Here is a 19130-nt window from a genome sequence, read left to right as displayed (position 1 = left end):
ATATTGGTAGACAAATCTCATGTCGGTCTGCCTACAGAGAGAGAAAGAGTAAGTATGCCTGTAGGTATTGTGTTGTGATCTTTCTGTGCGTCCATCTCGTACTTCTGATCGATCTTACGGTCGTGTGCTAGTAACTGCAGATCAGACAGGTTTCTCCTTCACCTCTTGCTCGTTGCTCGTTTGTATCTGCTCAAGCTTCACCAGGCCAAATCTGTCGACCACCAAGCCTACAATATCGCTCCATTCGACCATGGCACCCGTACCTAAATCTCCACAAGCCAGCTTCTTTTCGATCGGAGGCATGACTTCATACCCCAAAACCTGCCTCACTGTTGCAAGGTGCAGCGAAGTGAGCGGATGGAGGTACATAAGAGTGTTCATCGCTGGGAATAACACCACCGAAGGAGAGTGCGAAGTGGTAGGCTGGGGTAGCGCTCTCAGAAAGGATGTAACCAAATCATCACATATCCCAGCATTCAACTTGGCCAGCGTATTAGCACTGCACGGGGCTACCAGCACTATATCTGCCCATCTCCGTAGTTGGATATGTAGGATGGGATCTCCTATCTTTGTGAAGCTCGTCCATTCGTCGGTGTTGGTCCAGACCTTAGCCCTTGGTAGGTGTTCGCTTGGCGATGAGTTTTGACTTGCGGCAAGGTTTTCCGCAGCCAGATGACCCACACCGTACACCTCATCCGCTTGCGCTTGCGAGGAGTATTCTCGATTGAGCTCCTGTATTCGTTCCTTGTCGTAGAAATGCAGTGAGTTATCAGTAGCAACAACCATCACCCTCACTCCCCTATATCTCAGTAACTCTTCCACCATCAAAGGCACCTTGACACTCGCCACACTACCCGTGCTGACTAGGACCACATGTAATGGTCTATCCTCGCTCGGCGGTTTGCTGAGGGGTGGGTAAGGAGACCTTAGCGATGCCGGCAATTCCCTCTCCTCCTCCGCTCCTCGTCTTTCTTCTGTAGTGATTGCTACTGCAGGAGCGAGGAAAGTTGAGGATGCAGATCTGGGTGTACCGGTGATGCGGTTTAGTTGAGCAGCTAGGTAAGATGTTGTTCTACCCAACTGCGGTTTGGAGGGTGGTGGTGGGCCGGGCAGCTCACGAGATACGATGCGGGGCGAGGCGATGGATGGAGATGCACTACTGGTGGCGGTAGAGGTGGGAGCATCTGAGGGGTGACCGAGACCGATGCCGATGCCGAGCGAGGTAGATGAAGGTGAGGAGCCTAGACGGGATAGCATGGAGAGACTTGCTAGTCTGTCTCCAATACTAGGCTTTCCTTCGGTGGGCGTGCTGGCGATATCTTTTGTCTGTTCCCCAACATCCGTGTAATCAGTAGCTTTGACGTTGGGGAGGGAGCTATTGCTCCATGTCGTACTGCCCAGTGTCGGTCTACTGGTCTCTGTAGACTCTGTTGAAATCGCCGCAGTGTCACCACCATTGGCAGGCGGAGCGGGCGGTGGATAAGCACCCATCATCCTCCGCCCCCAAACTCCTACACCACTACCCATAACTCCAGCTGCCAATTCTCCTATCTCTTGCGCTACTCGTCCTCTCAATAACCCCCTTCCCCCTGTTCCTCCTCCCCCTGTTCCTCCTCTCCCTGTTCCTCCTCTCCCTGCCTCTTTAACCCCCTCGACACCTTGACTGCCCTTGCACTCCTTCTCGGCATCATCGACTTTCAATGGCCCACCAATAACCCCAGCGTCCAAACCTAAATGCTTGACATCCACCCCTTGCAAAAACACCACGGCAGCTTGCACATTCACCAAACAATAACTGCCTTCCCCCCTCATCAACGACTCTCGCCTGAACCTCTGGACGTATAACAAATTACTCGCCAACCTGGGCGGATTGGACCTGACTATACTGTAAATCAGAATCGGTAGGATGAGATCTGCGCTTGTCCCTTCTCCTCCTTCTTTTCCTCCTGCTGCTTGATTCTCGTCGCTAGTACCAACAAGGTGGATTTTGGGAAGTTTGCCTAGCCCCTCGACGAGAACTTTATGAGACTCAATCAAAACATCGAGTTTATCTCTGGGAGAACGGCGATGTTGAAGTTTTGCTAGCTCTGACCCACATGCTGAGACTAGAGCTTCTAGCTGATCCAGGAAAACCTTTTCTGCACCAGTTGAGGAGGGTTCGGGGAGATCTAATCCTAGATGTCTCATCGATAAACCGAGAAGGTTCAAGGCAGCAATACGCGAAGACAAGGTATGATCTTTAAAGTCATCTTTGGAAGTGGTTGGGTTGAAGATTCGATCGTATACCTCTTCGCATAATACTGCTTCGATTGTTTCTAGCTTTGCATGCATTTGCTTTGCCGCATCTTGTTCCTCTTCTTCTTCATGCTTAGTAGCTGAAGTGTGTATCTTATCTAGCTGATCTTGAACTGAAAGGAATAGATCCTGAAAAATCGAGGCCAAATCCTCAGCATCGACCAAGTACGCCGGGTTAGCAACATTGACCGGCGAGTTTACCCTCTGGCCTCCTCCGCCTTCAGACCTAACGGAATGGATGGGAGGCAAAAATGAACCAGCAAAGGCCGCTACCACTTGCCTCACATCCTCTTCTATTCCTTTGTGCGCAAGACGAGCTTTGATTCTCGCATCTAGAGTCTTTCTTATCCCACGCATCACTGAAGATCGCCGGACGAGATGGTCTACTACCCAGACTGAAATTGTTCTTCTTCCTTTCTCGTTTGCCTCTATACTTGATTGGCTTCGGGCGCTTTCTGAGATCTCAAGGCCCAGGGTGCAAGATGGTTCGGTATCCCAGTTCTCCTGAGGTGTAACAGCATTAGGCGAGAGTCTCTGAGCATCAACCATCTCCTCCCCCACAGTTCCAGCCTGAAGTTGTTGTCGTCTTCTCTCCCTCCCACTACCGCCAAAGATACTTGCGAATGACGCTGAAGCTCGAGATCCAGCTGCGTTGAACTTTGAATTTGATCTCGCCCTGCCACCTTGACTGTTGTGCTTACTTGCATTGATCGACAAAGGCAAAGGGAAAGCAGTGTTTCTCTCTCGCAACTTGAAACTGGGATACTTGACTCCCTCTACCTCGGTTAGATGCGGCAATGGTGAAAGCCGCTCGATCACTTGTTGCCTTATGGTTGCGTCTTTGAGGTTTGAATTTGGTTTGGTAAGAAAGCTCTGCATTACTAGCTCTACCTCTCCTTGTTCTGAAGTCGGTAAAAGAGTGCCTCGAAGACCAGAAAGTGTTAGCGCCGCAGATTCTTGTTTCGTCGAGAGAGCGAATAGTGTATGGTCATACGCAAAGCTCGCACTAATCTGATTCGAACTCGTAAATATACTCGGTGCATCCCGGGGCAGTAACAATGTCGCTTCACCATTCGCTAGCAACTCGGCAACAGAGGCCCATTCTCCATCAGTAGCTGCTTGAAGAGCTTCCAATATGAGCCAACCGGCAGACTTGTCGTTAAGCCCCAATCGGCGCGCTTCGTCTTGAATCTGTTGCAACTGCATTTTCGCTAAAGCTACAGCAGTGTCGTTGTGCGAACTATCGCGTGGTGGTGGAGCCGCGGCATCTGGGAGGGAGATGGTGGGGTATGAAGGTGAAGAGCGGGTTGAAGGTGAAGGTGAAGGTGCTGCTTGTGAGAGTTGTGATGAGTGAGATTGGAAGATGGAAGCTGCGTTCGGGCGGAGTGAGGTTCGTTGTCGTGGTGCATAGTTTAGGCTGTGGTAGGCTCGAGGGGGTGGTGCTGAGGTTGTAGGGGTGGAGGATTGGGTGGAGTCGTTAGTAGCCGAGGTAGAGGTTTCGGGGTTGAAATTGCGTCCGATGGTACTGCTTTGCCATTCTGCTCGGTCGGCGGCCTCGAGGCGGGTGATGGGGAAGCGTGGTGAGGTGCAACGAGAGGAGGATGAGGTGCTTGTGCCAGGTTGGGAGCTGCTTGTGCCTCCGCCGCGGGTAGACTCGCCGCTGTCGCTTGGTGTACGCTGCATCCTTCAAACTTGCCGCACCGTACACGACTGCTGATGTGGTAAGATGGAGGATTGGAAGGAGTGGTCCAAGTGAGGATGGTGATGATGATGAGCGTGTGGCAGCGTCTTAACTTTCCGCTGAGAAAAGGCACAACAACGAAAGCGTGTTGGTCGCACAAGGCCAATTCCAGTCTCTTTGCATTTCCCGCCCTTCTCGCACGGACATGAAGCTCACCAAGATCCTTCATACCTACACCTCTCAGACATGAATCGACACAAAAGGGTCTGGATTGTGAATGGGCATGGTATAAATAGATGAATAAGTTGGAGAGCTGCAACGCTTCCTGGCTAGGGACTGGGATGCGGGTATAGGTTGTTGTTTGCCATGTTTGTTTTCCTTCTGCCTTAAGGTACCGCGGTGAGACCTCTACCCAACCGCTCATCCATGCCAACCGCACCCACACTAGGTGGATAGCCAGTCTTGATCGCAAAAGTTGGACTCCTCCCCTTGCCACCACCCGCCACCTCCTCTTCCCTGCCCAACCAGTATTCATCCCTTATGGGCAACTGCAGAACATTCATCTTGGGCGTTATACAGACGAGTGTATTCGATGGAATCTCCATCCAATCTGCCTTTTCAAACGTCAAAGGTTCGCTTGCGACGACAATGATCTTCTCTCTCTTGTCCATCTTTACCATCCTATACGTTCCCGGACTGTGTTCGTAAAAGCTCGTCCCGGAGGAGAAGTAGAGCGACGCAGCTTGGTCGTGTTTACTGGAAACGTAGCGGGTGCAAATGATGCATTCGCCGTCCGTGGCACAGAAGTTCATAAGTGAAGGCTCGGTTATTCCTGCCTCGCGGGCCCAAGTGTTGAAGTCGGAGATGGTGGATAGCATTGCATCTCGCAGCTCTTGATATGAGAAGGGCTCGGTCTGGAGCGGGTTGGAAAGGTGAGAGAGGAAGACGGCGAATGCGAATTCCGAGTCAGTGTGTCCTTGTGGGAAGAGGAATAGAGGTTCGGGTAGGGAGGCAAGCACCTTCCTCTTGATCTTGGAGAAGTCGGAGATCTGGCCATTATGCATCCACATCAACCTGCCGTATCGCCAGGGATGACAGTTGGTCTCGGATAGCGCACCAGCGGTGGAGGCTCGAACATGAGCAAACACTAGCGGCGATTTGATCTTGTCAGCGAGCCGTTGGAGGTTTTGATTGTTCCAAGCGGGAGTGACGGAAGTGAAGATGCAAGGGGCAGTGCCGAGTTCGGGGTCGGGGAAAGGGTCGTACCATCCAACACCGAAGCCGTCGCCGTTGACTGCCCGGGTGGCGTCGAGACGAAGACGAGAATCAAAGGCTTGGTTGATGATCGAATGGGCAGGACGGGTTACGAGGTGGCAAAGTTGGATCGGGTCCGCGCCTTTGAATACTGTATACGGCATGGCGAGCAGAGCGAGCAGAGCGAGCAGAGCGTTGCGAGAAGAGTGAACGAGGAGAGTAAGTGAAGAGGAGGAATGGTCAGCTTCAAACCCATACAAAGCTGCGTTGAGGTGTGAGAGGCTTACCGAGTAAACGACACATTACTTCCCAACCTCGTGTCTAGCAGTGTACTTGCTTTCCCGGTGACGAGCGTGAGCGGGAATGTTGTGAGATAGAAGATGGTGTGCGAGAGTCAAGAGGAACAGACTAAAAACGACTCGGGTTGCATGTCATTTGCCTATCTTATCGCGCCATAAATATTCCTTATCGTCTCATAAATATTCCAGTTGAAGATGCATCGGCATCTCAAGCAAGATGCACGTGTCACGGCCGAGACACTGAGGTACAGGAGGCTTACTTAAGCGAGAAGCACAATGAGGTACATGATTGTTGTCATGGTGACAGCACAGTGGCACTCAGTATCATAGCAACACAGGAGTATGAATGAAGTGACATGTCCTGTCTCAGATAGGACCAGAGCAGCAAATGGAGTATATATATGTGTTTGTCATTTAGGTTCACACTATGAAAACTAAGCATTACATAGAACATATGGCTGTGGTAAAGGGAGTCTGATCATGACCCCAATAATGCTGTGTATTAATTGTTATCTTCAATTGATTAAGAGTCTGAAGAAGCTATCACTGAGCTAACCAAAACTCATTGACAACAATGGTAGAAGACACCGAAATGAGGATCAAAGGAAGCAGAAAAGGCAAGAACACCCAGGTTTGGGTCAACAATGATGCCACGAATGAGAACAAGCCAGAGGCCATTGACAATGAAGCTGACAAAGACACCAATTCCAACTCCAACTTCAATGATGGTGACAAGCGATATAACTTTCACACCCTAGCAAAGCTCCTCAAACCTGTGCCAAAGCTCATGTCATGCAGCTATTATAGCTGGAGCGCTCACATGAAATCTTTCCTCCAATCTGTGCCCCATGCAATGAAACATCTTGAGGGAACATATGACAAGAAGCACCCAAAATGGAGCTGCTCCCTTGATGATGCTTTAATCAATGCCCTGTGTGGAACAATTGACACTACCAGAGAATACAATGTAAATTACCTTGTTCTAGATGTAATCAAGGAGTACCTTACTTTCAATCAAGTATGGAGAAAGATCGAAAATGGTCTCATGAATGAAGCCACCAAGATGTCTCACAGACTTGTGCTCATCTCACAGCTCAATGATATAAAAATGTTTCACTCAGATGCCAGAAAGCTAATTCAAGAGATCTGGTCCATACAGACTGAAAGTAGCCTCCTTGGCAAACCATTTGCTGATGATACATTGTTCTTGGCTCTGCAGAAATGCACGATCCAGCATCTGGTGTATAAGGAGATGGTTGCCACCATCCATCAAATTGATTTCAACACCCTTGCCACCACACTAAGCATCTGGCAGACTGCTGTCGAGAGTGTCCCCATGCAAAAGATCGACCCCTGACAAGCCAGTGCTAGAACCACCAGCAATGACAATCAAAATGAATGGGCCAGAGAGACTGAAGCTGAAGCTGACAACAGCCACACAAGCTTGAGGAATGCAGGCAGACCATGCCAAATCCGATGCTGGATCTGCAAGTGACCCAGACATGGTATTAGTCAATGCAACACCTCGGTCACCATTCCCAAAGACTCCCCCTTTGCTAAACCTAAATAGGAAGCATGGTGCTCCCTCACCCTCCCATTGAAATGGCAAGACCCCCCAAACACAAAAGAAACAGCTCATTGGATCTTGGACTCGAGGGTGAGTTATCATATGGTGAACGACTATAGCATGCTCATCCATCCGAGAACTTGCCGAAAGTGGATAATTACTGCTGGAAGCGAGTGTCATGGGCCTGAATGCTCAAGAAGCAGGAGGGTCACTGGTTCATATGGAAGGAGCACAGGAATCGAAGATCTAGTCGATACCATTAGAGAGCGTGGTTGTAGTGCAGTCTCCATGAAGACCATGGACTCCTACAGACTCACATGCAAAGGAGGACCGAGCCCATATGTGAGGAGGGCCAGGCACAGCCACGAAGAGGACCAAGCTCAAGGAGCATGCAGATGGTTACCACTCAGGGGCTTGAGAGACAAGAGTCAAAGGAACTGTCACTGGTCAAAGGAGAAGGAGCAGTGTATAGGGAACCGGCAAGCAGGTCCTGAGGAGGAGGAGCAGTGTCGAAGGAGTTGACACCAGGTCCTGAGGAGGAGGAGCAGTGTTGAAGGAGTCGACACCACTCAGGAGGCACAGGGGTGCCAAATGTCAGGGGTCTCGCGCCTGAAACCCAGGTCGGTCTGTCGAGATACTCAGTGACTATCAAACTGTGCGACAGCTATTGTCTTGGTATCTGTCTTGACGAGCTAGTCATTCAACGACTATCAAGTTGTGCAGTGACAGCAGGTGGCATTCATTGTATATACTATCATAGGTTTCAGCTGACCTCTGTGGACACTCCATTCAGGGGTAGCTTGGCACGATCAATATCAATGCATAGGTTATGATGACACCAAGGTCTGGTGTGAGTGTTGATGATGATGAGGTTGATGGTGTTGGTGATAGGGTCAGTGAGGGTTGATGGTAATGAGGTTGATGGTGTTGGTGATAAGGTTGGTGGCATCAACACAAGTGTCCAGTGTGTTGACTTGATGCTTGAAGTGATCCCCAGACTGCAGTGGACTACTGCCTTCGGTTCTATCTTGATCTGGACTGCTAACCTGCTATGGGGCGCCTTCGGATGTCAGGTAGTGGTGATACAACACACACACTACGATGAGGAGCAACCTTGATAGATTGCTGCTATACTGACTGAAACTAATATATACTTATGCTGAAGTGATAACTAGTTATGATGATGTGTAGAGTGGATGAGGGTCCACTCGACTGTCAGGGGTCTCGCGCCTGAAACCCAGGTCGGTCCGTCGAGATACTCGGTGACTATCAAACTGTGCGACAGCTATTGTCTCAGTATCGGTCTCGATGAGCTAGTTGCTTGGCGACTATCAAGTTGCGCGATGGGTGGTGTTCGGGTATATACTATCATAGGTTTTGGCTGACCTCTGTGGACACTCCATTCAGGGGTAGCTCGGCACGATCAATATCAATGCTTCGATTATGATGACACCAAGGTCTGGTGTGAGTGTTGATGATGATGAGGTTGATGATGTTGGTGATAAGGTTGGTGGGTGTTGATGATAATGAGGTTGATGGTGTTGGTGATAAGGTTGGGCATCAACACAAGTGTCCAGTGTGTTGACTTGATGCTTGAAGTGATCCCCGGACTGCAGTGGACTACTGCCTTCGGTTCTATCTTGATCTGGACTGCTAACCTGCTATGGGCACCTTCGGACATCAGGTAGTGGTGATACAACACACACACTACGATGAGGAGCAACCTTGATAGATTGCTGCTATGCTGACTGAAACTAATATATACTTATGCTGAAGTGATAACTAGTTATATGGTGAGTAGAGTGGATGAGGATCCACTCGACCTTTGATGATGAGAAAGCATGGTTATATACCTCTTCACAGCATCGCCAGCGACGCTGCTCCTGCTCTCTCTCTCCAGAGAGTACCTTCTTCATCGAGTACTGTTCAGGGGGCCTCTCCTGCTTGCTTGGTACCCCTGTGCCTCTTGAGCTGTGTCGACTCCTTCGACACTGCTCCTCCTCCTTGCTATCCTGCTTGCTTGGCACCCTTGTGCCTCCTGAGTGGTGTCGACTCCTTCAACACTGCTCCTCCTCCTCAGGACCTGGTGTCAACTCCTTCGACACTGCTCCTCCTCCTCAGGACCTGCTTGCCAGTTCCCTATACACTGCTCCTTCTCCTTTGACCAGTGACAGTTCCTTTGACTCTTGTCTCTCGAGCCCCTGAGTGGTAACCATCTGCATGCTCCTTGAGCTTGGTCCTCTTCGTGGCTGTGCCTGCTCCTTGAGCTTGGTCCTCCTTGTGGCTGTGCCTGCTCCTTGAGCTTGGTCCTCCTTGTGGCTGTGCCTGCTCCTTGAGCTTGGTCCTCCTTGTGGCTGTGCCTGGCCCTCCTCGCATATGGCTCAGTGCTCCTATGTGAGTCCGTAGGAGTCCATGGTCTCCATGGAGACTGCACTATGACCATGCTCTCTACTGGTATCGACTAGATCTCCAATACCTGTGCTCCTTCCATATGAACCAGTGACCCTCCTGCTTCCTGAGCATTCAGGCCCATGACACACGAGTGATATTGGACACAACCGGCAGTCAAATTTTTCTAACAAATGGCATGACACTTAAGATTGCAAAGAATTGCGAGTGAGGACTTTTGGAGTTCCAAGGTGACACATGGCAAGAAAGTGTGATGGCCACATCAACACCATTGTTTGAAGGTGTTGATGAGGAGTTCGAGCATATTAAGAATGAGCCAAAAGTTTCAAAGCAACAACTATGGCATGAGAATCTTGGACACCCAGGAAGAGATAAAGCTAAGGTGATCATGAGCAAGTTAAAAGATAAGCATACCATGGAATTGCATCCAAACACTGCTCTGACATGTGAGCAGTGCATACAATCCAAGAGCACAAGTGCTTGGATGGGGCAAGGTAGCAGCAAAAGAGCCATAGGGCCCCTGGATCTTATCCACATTGATCTAATAATAGGTTTGTCCCATGTGACAGAGTACACATGCATGTTAGTGCTGGTCGACAATCATAGCAAGTATGTGTATGCACAGCCATTGACATGAAAGAGTCATGTGTTTATGCAACTCAAAAGGATTGTTTCATTCCTGGAGACACAGACAGATCGGAAGCTAAAAGTGATCCAATCTGATCAAGGAATTGAATGGAGAAGCAATGATGCATTAGAATGGTCGCTAGAAAAGGGCATAGAGTGGCAAACCACTGTAGGGTACAACAGCAAACAAAATGGATGGGTAGAGAGAATGAACAGGACCCTTGGAGAGAAGACAAGGATGTTGCTAATGCAGAGGAGACTACCAAAGAAGTTCTGGCTGTATGTGATCAGAGCTGTGGCAATCAAAATAAACCTCACTCCAAGCATTGATAATGAGTTCCCTTACCAAGCCATGTTTGGCAAGTTGCCAGAGCAAGCTTTTAAGACTCCTATGAGTGTTTGGTTGTCTGGCATGGGTAAACATACCCAAAGTCAAATGGGACAACAAGAAACTGGACCAGCAAGCCATCACATCCATTTTCTTGGGATACAGTCTAGAGAGAAAGGACTGGCTATTCTACAGTCTGGACTATAATCTGAACATGTTCTGGAGCAATTCAGCAAAATTCATGGAATCAAAGTGCTGGTCAGACAGAATGGAGTGGTGACCAGTCAACACAAAGGCACCTCCAGCAATGATGACAGAAGAGAATTTTGAAGATCTAGGATATAACAAAGAAAATATATTCGACGAAACAGATGAAGGGTCACTACAAGAATACATGGATATGGAGACAGATTTGGAAGAAAGGTTAAGTGGAGGAACAGCAGAGGTGATGGAACAAGGATCAATTGCTGAAACTCAGATTGACAGTGAATCTTTTGGACTTGTAGCAATGTGTCAGGGGTCTCGCGCCTGAAACCCAGGTCGGTCTGTCGAGATACTCGGTGACTATCAAACTGTGCGACAGCTATTGTCTCGAGATACTCGGTGACTATCAAGTTGTGCAGTGACAGCAGGTGGCGTTTGTTGTATATACTATCGTAGGTTTCGGCTGACCTCTGTGGACACTCCGTTCAGGGGTAGCTCGGCACGATCAATATCAATGTTATGATGACACCAAGGTCTGGTGTGAGTGTTGATGATGATGAGGTTGATGGTGTTGGTGATGAGATTGGTGATGTCGATGATAATGAGGTTGATGGTGTTGGTGATGAGATTGGTGATGTCGATGATAATGAGGTTGATGGTGTTGGTGATAAGGTTGGTGGCGTCAACACGAGTGTCCAGTGTGTTGACTTGATGCTTGAAGTGATCCCCGGACCGCAGTGGACTACTGCCTTCGGTTCTATCTATATCCGGACCGCTAACCTGCTATGGGCACCTTCGGACGTCAGGTAGTGGTGATACAACACACACACTACGATGAGGAGCAACCTTGATAGATTGCTGCTATGCTGACTGAAACTAATGTATACTTATGCTGAAGTGATAACTAGTTATGGTGAGTAGAGTGGATGGGGATCCACTCGACCTATGATGATGAGAAAGCATGGTTATATACCTCTTCACAGCATTGCCAGCGATGCTGCTCCTGCTCTCTCTCCAGAGAGTACCTTCTTCATCGAGTACTGCTCAGGGGCCTCTCCTGCTTGGCACCCCTGTGCCTCTTGAGTGGTGTCGACTCCTTCGACACTGCTCCTCCTCCTCATGACCTGTGTCGACTCCTTTGACACTGCTCCTCCTCCTCATGACCTGTGTCGACTTCCTGTCTCTCGAGCCCCTGAGTGGTAACCATCTGAGCTTGGTCCTCCTCGTGGCTGCGCCTGCTCTTTGAGCTTGGTCCTCCTCGTGGCTGTGCCTGGTCCTCCTCGCATATGGGCTCAGTGCTCCTTTGCATGTGAATCCATAGGAGTCCATGGTCTCCATGGAGACTGCACTACGACCATGCTCTCTACTGGTATCGACTAGGTCTTCGATACCTGTGCTCCGTCCATATGAACCAGTGACCCTCCTGCTTCTTGAGCATCCAGGCCCATGACACTACCCCCCTCTTAAGAGCCGAGCTCCGTCGAGGCGTGCTCTGGTCTGGTTCATGCTGACTCCTCCTCCTTGACAACATCGCCAACATCATCCTTCCTCCTTCTCTCAACGTCATCCTCCTTCCTCTTCCTCTCTCTACTCCTCCTGTTCTCTCCTCCTCTCTCCACTCTGTCTACTCACTCGTCCCCCCTCCGACACCTCATACTCCTGGATGAGGTCGGGACAGTTGAGGTTCTCTACTGGTTCCCATGAAGCAGCTTCCTCTGAGTACCCTCTCCACAACACCTTGTACTCCGTAGTCCCATTGTGTGAACGCTTGTCGATGAGTGCTTCGACTTCGAAATCGAGGTCCTCATCTGGAAGTGATGGTATGGTGGGCTGTTCAGCACGTTGAGGAAGAGAACTTGTTCTTGCTGGCTCGAGCATGGAGACATGGAACACATCATGCACCCTAAGGTTTGCTGGCAATGTGATTCGGTAAGCTCGGCGTCCTACCCGTTCCTGAACTGGGTAGGGTCCTGCAAACCGGGTATCCAACTTGGGTGTGGGTCTCCATGTCTTCCAGTTTCGGCGGTTGATATAGACCATATCACCCACCTTAAACTCAATGTCCTTGTGCTTCCTGTTATACTGGTCTACTGATCTACGTTGTGCCTCTCTGATCTGCTCCTGGAGGTACTTGCAACGCTCCTTTCCATCCATGAGGTACTCGAAGCGACCTGGATCATTGACTCCTAGTCGTTGAGGGATGTCAGGATGAGCTTTGGGGTTCCATCCATAGCATGCAAAGAATGGTGAGACACCAATGCTGTTGTGGACCGTGTTGTTGTATACAAAGGCCGCAGTGTCCAGCAGGTTGGCCCAGTCATTCTGCTCATAGTTGCAGTACATCCTGAGATATTGCTCTATGACCTGATTGACTCTCTCTGTCTGACCATCAGTTTGAGGATGGTAAGCCGTGCTAAGTGAGTGCTTCACACCCATTTGCTCTGCAAATGCCTTCCATGCTCCTGATATGAACTGCCTGCCTCGGTCCGAGACCATGTGATCTGGATATCCAAAGAGTCTAACCATGTGTCCATATAGCAATACTGCAGTCTGTTTGGCCGTGACTGTCTTATGGGTTGGAGCTAGTATGGCAAACTTGGTTAGCCTGTCGACAATGACTAAGATAGAGTCATAGGTCTTGGAGTCATACTTCTTCGATGTTGGTAGTCCTTCGATGAAGTCGAGGGATATGGAGCCCCAGGGCCTGTCTGGGGTTGCTAGTGGCTGTAGCAAACCATATGGACGATGACGAGGAGCTTTGTACCTAGCACATACAGGACAACTTGCTACATAGTCTGCAATCCAAGCTGTCATGTTTGGCCACCAGTAATGTCATTGAGCTGCCTTGATGGTAGCATCTCTTCCTACATGTCCAGCAGTAATACCATCATGGCATTGGGTCATCACCATGAATCGCAGATGCTCTACAGAGAGAGACTGTCCATCTACCTCTTTGGCACTCCTTGAGTGTCAGTTGTTGGTCCTCCCTGGCATGATCACTTTGGGGATAACCAACCTTCCTCCACTGTACCATAGGTCATCCCTGACCTCGAAGGGCTTCTTCCTATGTATCTCCTGTAGCTCTTGGTCTAAGGGCTGGAAGATCTGGACCAGGTCTTTGAGACCTTTTGATGCTATGGACTCCATCGAGATCATGGGGGCCACTAGGAGCGAGTCATGGTCTGCTGTCTCCTTGAACACTCGAGGAGGCAGTAGTTGCCTCACATTGTGATCCTGCTCTTCACCAGCTGGTTGCATGTCTGTCCTTCTGGTGAGAGCATCGGGTTCACCACCTTTGTCTCCTGGTCGATACTGCAATATGAAGTCGAAGTCTGCTAGTAGTATGGCCCATCGAGCCTGTCGACCTGTGATGCGTCTCTGTGACTTGAAGTACTTGAGGGCTTCATGGTCAGTGAGGATGACCAGTTGGTTCGGTAGTCCAGCTAGCATGTGTCGCCACTGAGTGAGGCAGGCGACCACAGCTAGGAGCTCCTTATCATGGATCTCATAGTTCTTCTCGGCAGAAGACATCTTCCTAGAGTAGAAGGCCACTGGATGCCATCGTCCTTCATGCTCCTGCTTGAGCACTCCTGCTATAGCAAAGTCACTTGCATCAGTCTCCAACCTTGTTGGAAGGTGGTAGTCGAAGTGCTGAAGCACTCCTGCTGATGTGAAGGCCTGGATGAGCTTGTGGAAGGCCTGTTGGGCCTCCTCTGGTAGCTCGAACTTCTTGAACCGTTCTATAGGCTTTACCAGTGCTGTCAAGGGCTTGGCTATGCGAGCAAAGTGGGCTATGAACCTTCGATAGAAGTTGGCAAAACCCAGGAACCTCTGGATGTCATGGATTGACTCTGGCATTGGCCACTCCTTGACAGTGCGCACCTTTTCTGGGTCCATCTCTATGCCCGTTGGCTTGATGATGTACCCCAGGAACTCGACTGTCTTGGTGTGGAACTCACACTTCGACAGCTTAGCAAAGAGCCTGTTGCTCCTTAAGCGAGTGAGGACCTCGGTGACATGCTTCACATGTACCTCTTCAGTGTCACTGAAGATCAGGAAGTCATCTAAGTATACCACTACATATACTCCAATGATGTCTCGGAAGATGTCATTGATGAATGACTGGAAGTGAGCCGGAGCATTGGCTAGGCCAAAGGGCATCACTAGGTACTCATAGAGTCCCAACTGAGTGCCAAAAGCTGTCTTCCATTCATCTCCTTTAGCAATCCGGATGAGGTTGTATGCTGCTCTAAGGTCTAGCTTGGTATAGATCCTTGCCTTCCTGAGTAAGAACAGCTGCTCCTCGATGAGGGGCAATGGTGCCCTGTTCTTGACAGTGATCTCGTTGAGACCTCTGTAGTCCACACAGAGTCTGAGACCTCCATCCTTCTTTGGTACGAAGAGCACTGGTGATCGTGCCGGGCTCTTCGATGGTCTTATGAACCCCTTCTCGAGGTTCTCATCCAAGTATCTCCTCAACTCGGACATCTCCTTGGGTCCCTTAAGGTATAGGGGCCCTTGAGGTGGCTTACCTCCTTCTATCAACTCGAGGTGGAGATCATGCTCGGTATGATGGGGCAGCTTGTCTGCTTCCACCTCATCAAACACATCTCGCAGGTGTTGGTATGGCTTTGGTATGTCTGCAGCCATCACCACCTTATCTACCTCCACCTCCATCTCGACTCCTTTGTCTGCGCCTGTAGGTACAAAACCAAAGGCCGGGAGTGATGATGGTGGCTCCTCTAACAGCATGAACCCTATGGGTCCATCTTCCAGAGCTGCTCGTAGTATGCGCTCTGCTGAGACAAACTCGTTACCATGAAGGGTTGGTCTCCTCATGGTTAGGTCCCCTGCTCTTGCTGCTTCAGGGGGTCTCCTAGGGGGTTGGTCCTGCTCCTGAGTCTTGAACTCCAGCTGGCCCGTATCCCATTGTATGGTGGGTTTGAGCCTCCGTAGCTCAGTGAACCCCAGGATGAGGTCATAGTCCGCAGTGTCGGCCACTGAAGCTTCGACCACACCCAGATTGTGTGTACCAATAGATACCTGCATGCTCGCAGAACTATTGATGGAGAGTTGGTGCCCAGTGACACCATGGATCGATCTTGTTTTTATGGGTTTTGTGGGTATTTGGTACTTACTAATGAAAGAATCTGAGACTATGGACAAACCAGCACCGGTATCAGCTAGTATCCGAGCAGGATGGTCTTGAACCATTCCAGAGAGCTCCAGTACTGCTTTGCCTCCACTGGTAGAGAAACATACTTGACAATCTTGATATATACAGAGTGATGGCGAGGAGGTTTGTAGAGCAATGCATGCCATCAGTGCATCACCCCACTGACGTTTCCCTCGTTGTCATCATCATCGTGCTCCTCCTCGTGATCGGGGTCCATGGGTTGCTGGTATGAGCTGAGGTCCATGGCCTCGGGGTCACCCGTCTCAGTGCTGCCTGTGTGGCCATCTCCTGAGTCGGTGGCCTCCTCGAAGGGGTCTGCTGTGGTGACCATAACCTTTGGTCCCATGGGTCGAGAGCTAAGAGGGTTTACCCTCCTGCTGGGGCAGTCTCTGGCCCAATGGCCGATACCCTTGCATACATGACAGGTGTTGATACCTGATGGAGCAGGGCTTCCTTGCTTCGAGGGTTGGGTGGGATGATGAGGAAGGGGTCGGTTTAGGTTTTGTATAGTTGCTTGTGTAGTTGCTTGTGATGGTGATCGAGCTGGATAAGGTTGGGTGGGTTGTCGGATGGGGATCGAACTTTGATTTGGCCGAGACCCAGTTCTTAGTGGAGGTGACATGGCATTTGGGAGTGAGTGTCTAGCCGAGGACTGTGTCATGGGCCTGGATGCTCAAGAAGCAGGAGGGTCACTGGTTCATATGGACGGAGCACAGGTATCGAAGATCTAGTCGATACCAGTAGAGAGCATGGTCGTAGTGCAGTCTCCATGGAGACCATGGACTCCTATGGATTCACATGCAAAGGAGCACTGAGCCCATATGCGAGGAGGACCAGGCACAGCCACGAGGAGGACCAAGCTCAAAGAGCAGGCGCAGCCATGAGGAGGACCAAGCTCAGATGGTTACCACTCAGGGGCTCGAGAGACAGGAAGTCGACACAGGTCATGAGGAGGAGGAGCAGTGTCAAAGGAGTCGACACAGGTCATGAGGAGGAGGAGCAGTGTCGAAGGAGTCGACACCACTCAAGAGGCACAGGGGTGCCAAGCAGGAGAGGCCCCTGAGCAGTACTCGATGAAGAAAGTACTCTCTGGAGAGAGAGCAGGAGCAGCATCGCTGGCGATGCTGTGAAGAGGTATATAACCATGCTTTCTCATCATCATAGGTCGAGTGGATCCCCATCCACTCTACTCACCATAACTAGTTATCACTTCAGCATAAGTATACATTAGTTTCAGTCAGCATAGCAGCAATCTATCAAGGTTGCTCCTCATCGTAGTGTGTGTGTTGTATCACCACTACCTGACGTCCGAAGGCGCCCATAGCAGGTTAGCGGTCCGGATATAGATAGAACCGAAGGCAGTAGTCCACTGCGGTCCGGGGATCACTTCAAGCATCAAGTCAACACACTGGACACTCGTGTTGACGCCACCAACCTTATCACCAACACCATCAACCTCATTATCATCGACGCCACCAACCTTATCACCAACACCATCAACCTCATTATCATCGACATCACCAATCTCATCACCAACACCATCAATCTCATCATCATCAACACTCACACCAGACCTTGGTGTCATCATAACATTGATATTGATCGTGCCGAGCTACCCCTGAACGGAGTGTCCACAGAGGTCAGCCGAAACCTACGATAGTATATACAACAAACGCCACCTGCTGTCACTGCACAACTTGATAGTCACCGAGTATCTCGAGACAATAGCTGTCGCACAGTTTGATAGTCACCGAGTATCTCGACAGACCGACCTGGGTTTCAGGCGCGAGACCCCTGACAGACTGCTGTAGTAGCATCCTCTGTCGATCGATCTCCTCAACCTCTCGATACCACTCCCATCTCTTCCTGGGTGGATTCCTCTCAAACTTCTCCTGTATGCTGCGAGTGAGACTTCCTCTGAAGAGATCAATCACTAGCTCGTTGTCATCTAGGTTGACCTGTCCCTCCAAGTCTCTGAACCGCTCTACATGACGTGTGGCGGCACCAGGAGCATCACTTGTGAGTCTGAGAGCCAACAGCTTGTTGTATGCCTCCATCCTAGCATTGCGTGGGTTGAACTGCTCTGACAGTCGCTCTGTGAAGTAGTGCCAATCATTGAACAACCTTCCTTCTCTAGCTCTATCAATGCGGAGCTTGGAGGTCCACCACTCTCTTGCTGTCCCTTCCAGTTGAGCACCCATGTGATTGATCATCCTAGACTGCTCATACACCTGGTTGAACTTAAACCATGCTTCGGCTTCTAGAATGAAGATCTCCATGTCTCGGGGATTGAACTTTGGAAAGGGGGTGGCAATGGGCTTTGACCGGTTAAGCTCTGCCATGATGCTGGTATCCTCCTCGTGGTCCAGGGGGTAAGGATCCGTCCTAGTCCTGCTGTAGGGGTCCAGCTTAGTCTTGACATATCTTGGCCCAGTAGGTGAAGCATACTTCTCGTAGTTGATGTCCTCCTGCTCATCCAGGTTGAATGAGACTGATCGTCTTGGTCGTGGAGCCGGAGTAGGAGTATGTGGGTCTCCTATCATAGACTCATCTCCTCCTCCTGCTTGGTCTTCCGAGTGAGAGAGGTCCATTGTCTCCTCCCTACCCAGCTGAGCTCGTTGTAGTCGTTCCTCTCGATGACCCTGCCTAGTAAGCTCTAGCTGAGCTTCCAATAGAGTGAGTAGTCTATCGAGCTTATTGTTGAGGTCTGGGTCCGTCATGGTGATCGTGAGGAGCTGCTTGAACGATCCACTCTAATGTCAGGGGTCTCGCGCCTGAAACCCAGGTCGGTCTGTCAAGATACTCGGTGACTATCAAACTGTGCGACAGCTATTGTCTCGAGATACTCGGTGACTATCAAGTTGTGCAGTGACAGCAGGTGGCGTTTGTTGTATATACTATCGTAGGTTTCGGCTGACCTCTGTGGACACTCCGTTCAGGGGTAGCTCGGCACAATCAATATCAATGTTATGATGACACCAAGGTCTGGTGTGAGTGTTGATGATGATGAGGTTGATGGTGTTGGTGATGTCGATGATAATGAGGTTGATGGTGTTGGTGATGAGATTGGTGATGTCGATGATAATGAGGTTGATGGTGTTGGTGATAAGGTTGGTGGCGTCAACACGAGTGTCCAGTGTGTTGACTTGATGCTTGAAGTGATCCCCGGACCGCAGTGGACTACTGCCTTCGGTTCTATCTATATCCGGACCGCTAACCTGCTATGGGCACCTTCGGACGTCAGGTAGTGGTGATACAACACACACACTACGATGAGGAGCAACCTTGAT

General features: G+C 50.1%; 5 protein-coding genes across 5 annotated transcripts; 1 reads left to right on the top strand and 4 right to left on the bottom strand.

Annotated features, from left to right (window-relative positions):
- Nucleotides 1–141: 141 nt before the first annotated feature.
- UHO2_00138 (uncharacterized protein) lies at nucleotides 142–3978 on the bottom strand (the record flags this gene model as incomplete). Its single annotated transcript, XM_041556758.1, has 1 exon — nucleotides 142–3978. The coding sequence occupies one exon, from the start codon at nucleotides 3976–3978 to the stop codon at nucleotides 142–144; it is 3837 nt and encodes a 1278-aa protein (XP_041412692.1).
- Nucleotides 3979–4362: 384 nt separating this feature from the next.
- UHO2_00137 (uncharacterized protein) lies at nucleotides 4363–5394 on the bottom strand (the record flags this gene model as incomplete). Its single annotated transcript, XM_041556757.1, has 1 exon — nucleotides 4363–5394. The coding sequence occupies one exon, from the start codon at nucleotides 5392–5394 to the stop codon at nucleotides 4363–4365; it is 1032 nt and encodes a 343-aa protein (XP_041412691.1).
- Nucleotides 5395–6103: 709 nt separating this feature from the next.
- Nucleotides 6104–6886, top strand: UHO2_00136 (uncharacterized protein; the record flags this gene model as incomplete). The annotated part of the gene is made up of 2 exons (XM_041556756.1): nucleotides 6104–6318; nucleotides 6487–6886. The coding sequence occupies 2 exons, from the start codon at nucleotides 6104–6106 to the stop codon at nucleotides 6884–6886; spliced, it is 615 nt and encodes a 204-aa protein (XP_041412690.1).
- A 5365-nt stretch (nucleotides 6887–12251) lies between these two features.
- Nucleotides 12252–13478, bottom strand: UHO2_00135 (uncharacterized protein; the record flags this gene model as incomplete). Its single annotated transcript, XM_041556755.1, has 1 exon — nucleotides 12252–13478. The coding sequence occupies one exon, from the start codon at nucleotides 13476–13478 to the stop codon at nucleotides 12252–12254; it is 1227 nt and encodes a 408-aa protein (XP_041412689.1).
- A 156-nt stretch (nucleotides 13479–13634) lies between these two features.
- Nucleotides 13635–16186, bottom strand: UHO2_00134 (uncharacterized protein; the record flags this gene model as incomplete). Its single annotated transcript, XM_041556754.1, has 3 exons — nucleotides 13635–15707; nucleotides 15803–15820; nucleotides 15998–16186. 3 exons carry the CDS (start codon nucleotides 16184–16186, stop codon nucleotides 13635–13637), a joined length of 2280 nt encoding a protein of 759 aa, XP_041412688.1.
- Between the last annotated feature and the right edge of the window lie 2944 nt (nucleotides 16187–19130).

This window comes from Ustilago hordei, assembly GCF_900519145.1.
Source record: "Ustilago hordei strain Uho2 genome assembly, contig: UHO2_contig_01, whole genome shotgun sequence".
Classification (NCBI taxonomy): domain Eukaryota; kingdom Fungi; phylum Basidiomycota; class Ustilaginomycetes; order Ustilaginales; family Ustilaginaceae; genus Ustilago; species Ustilago hordei.
The sequence above is the reverse complement of the archived record's forward strand: the minus strand, read 5'-3'. Positions and strand labels throughout refer to the sequence as shown.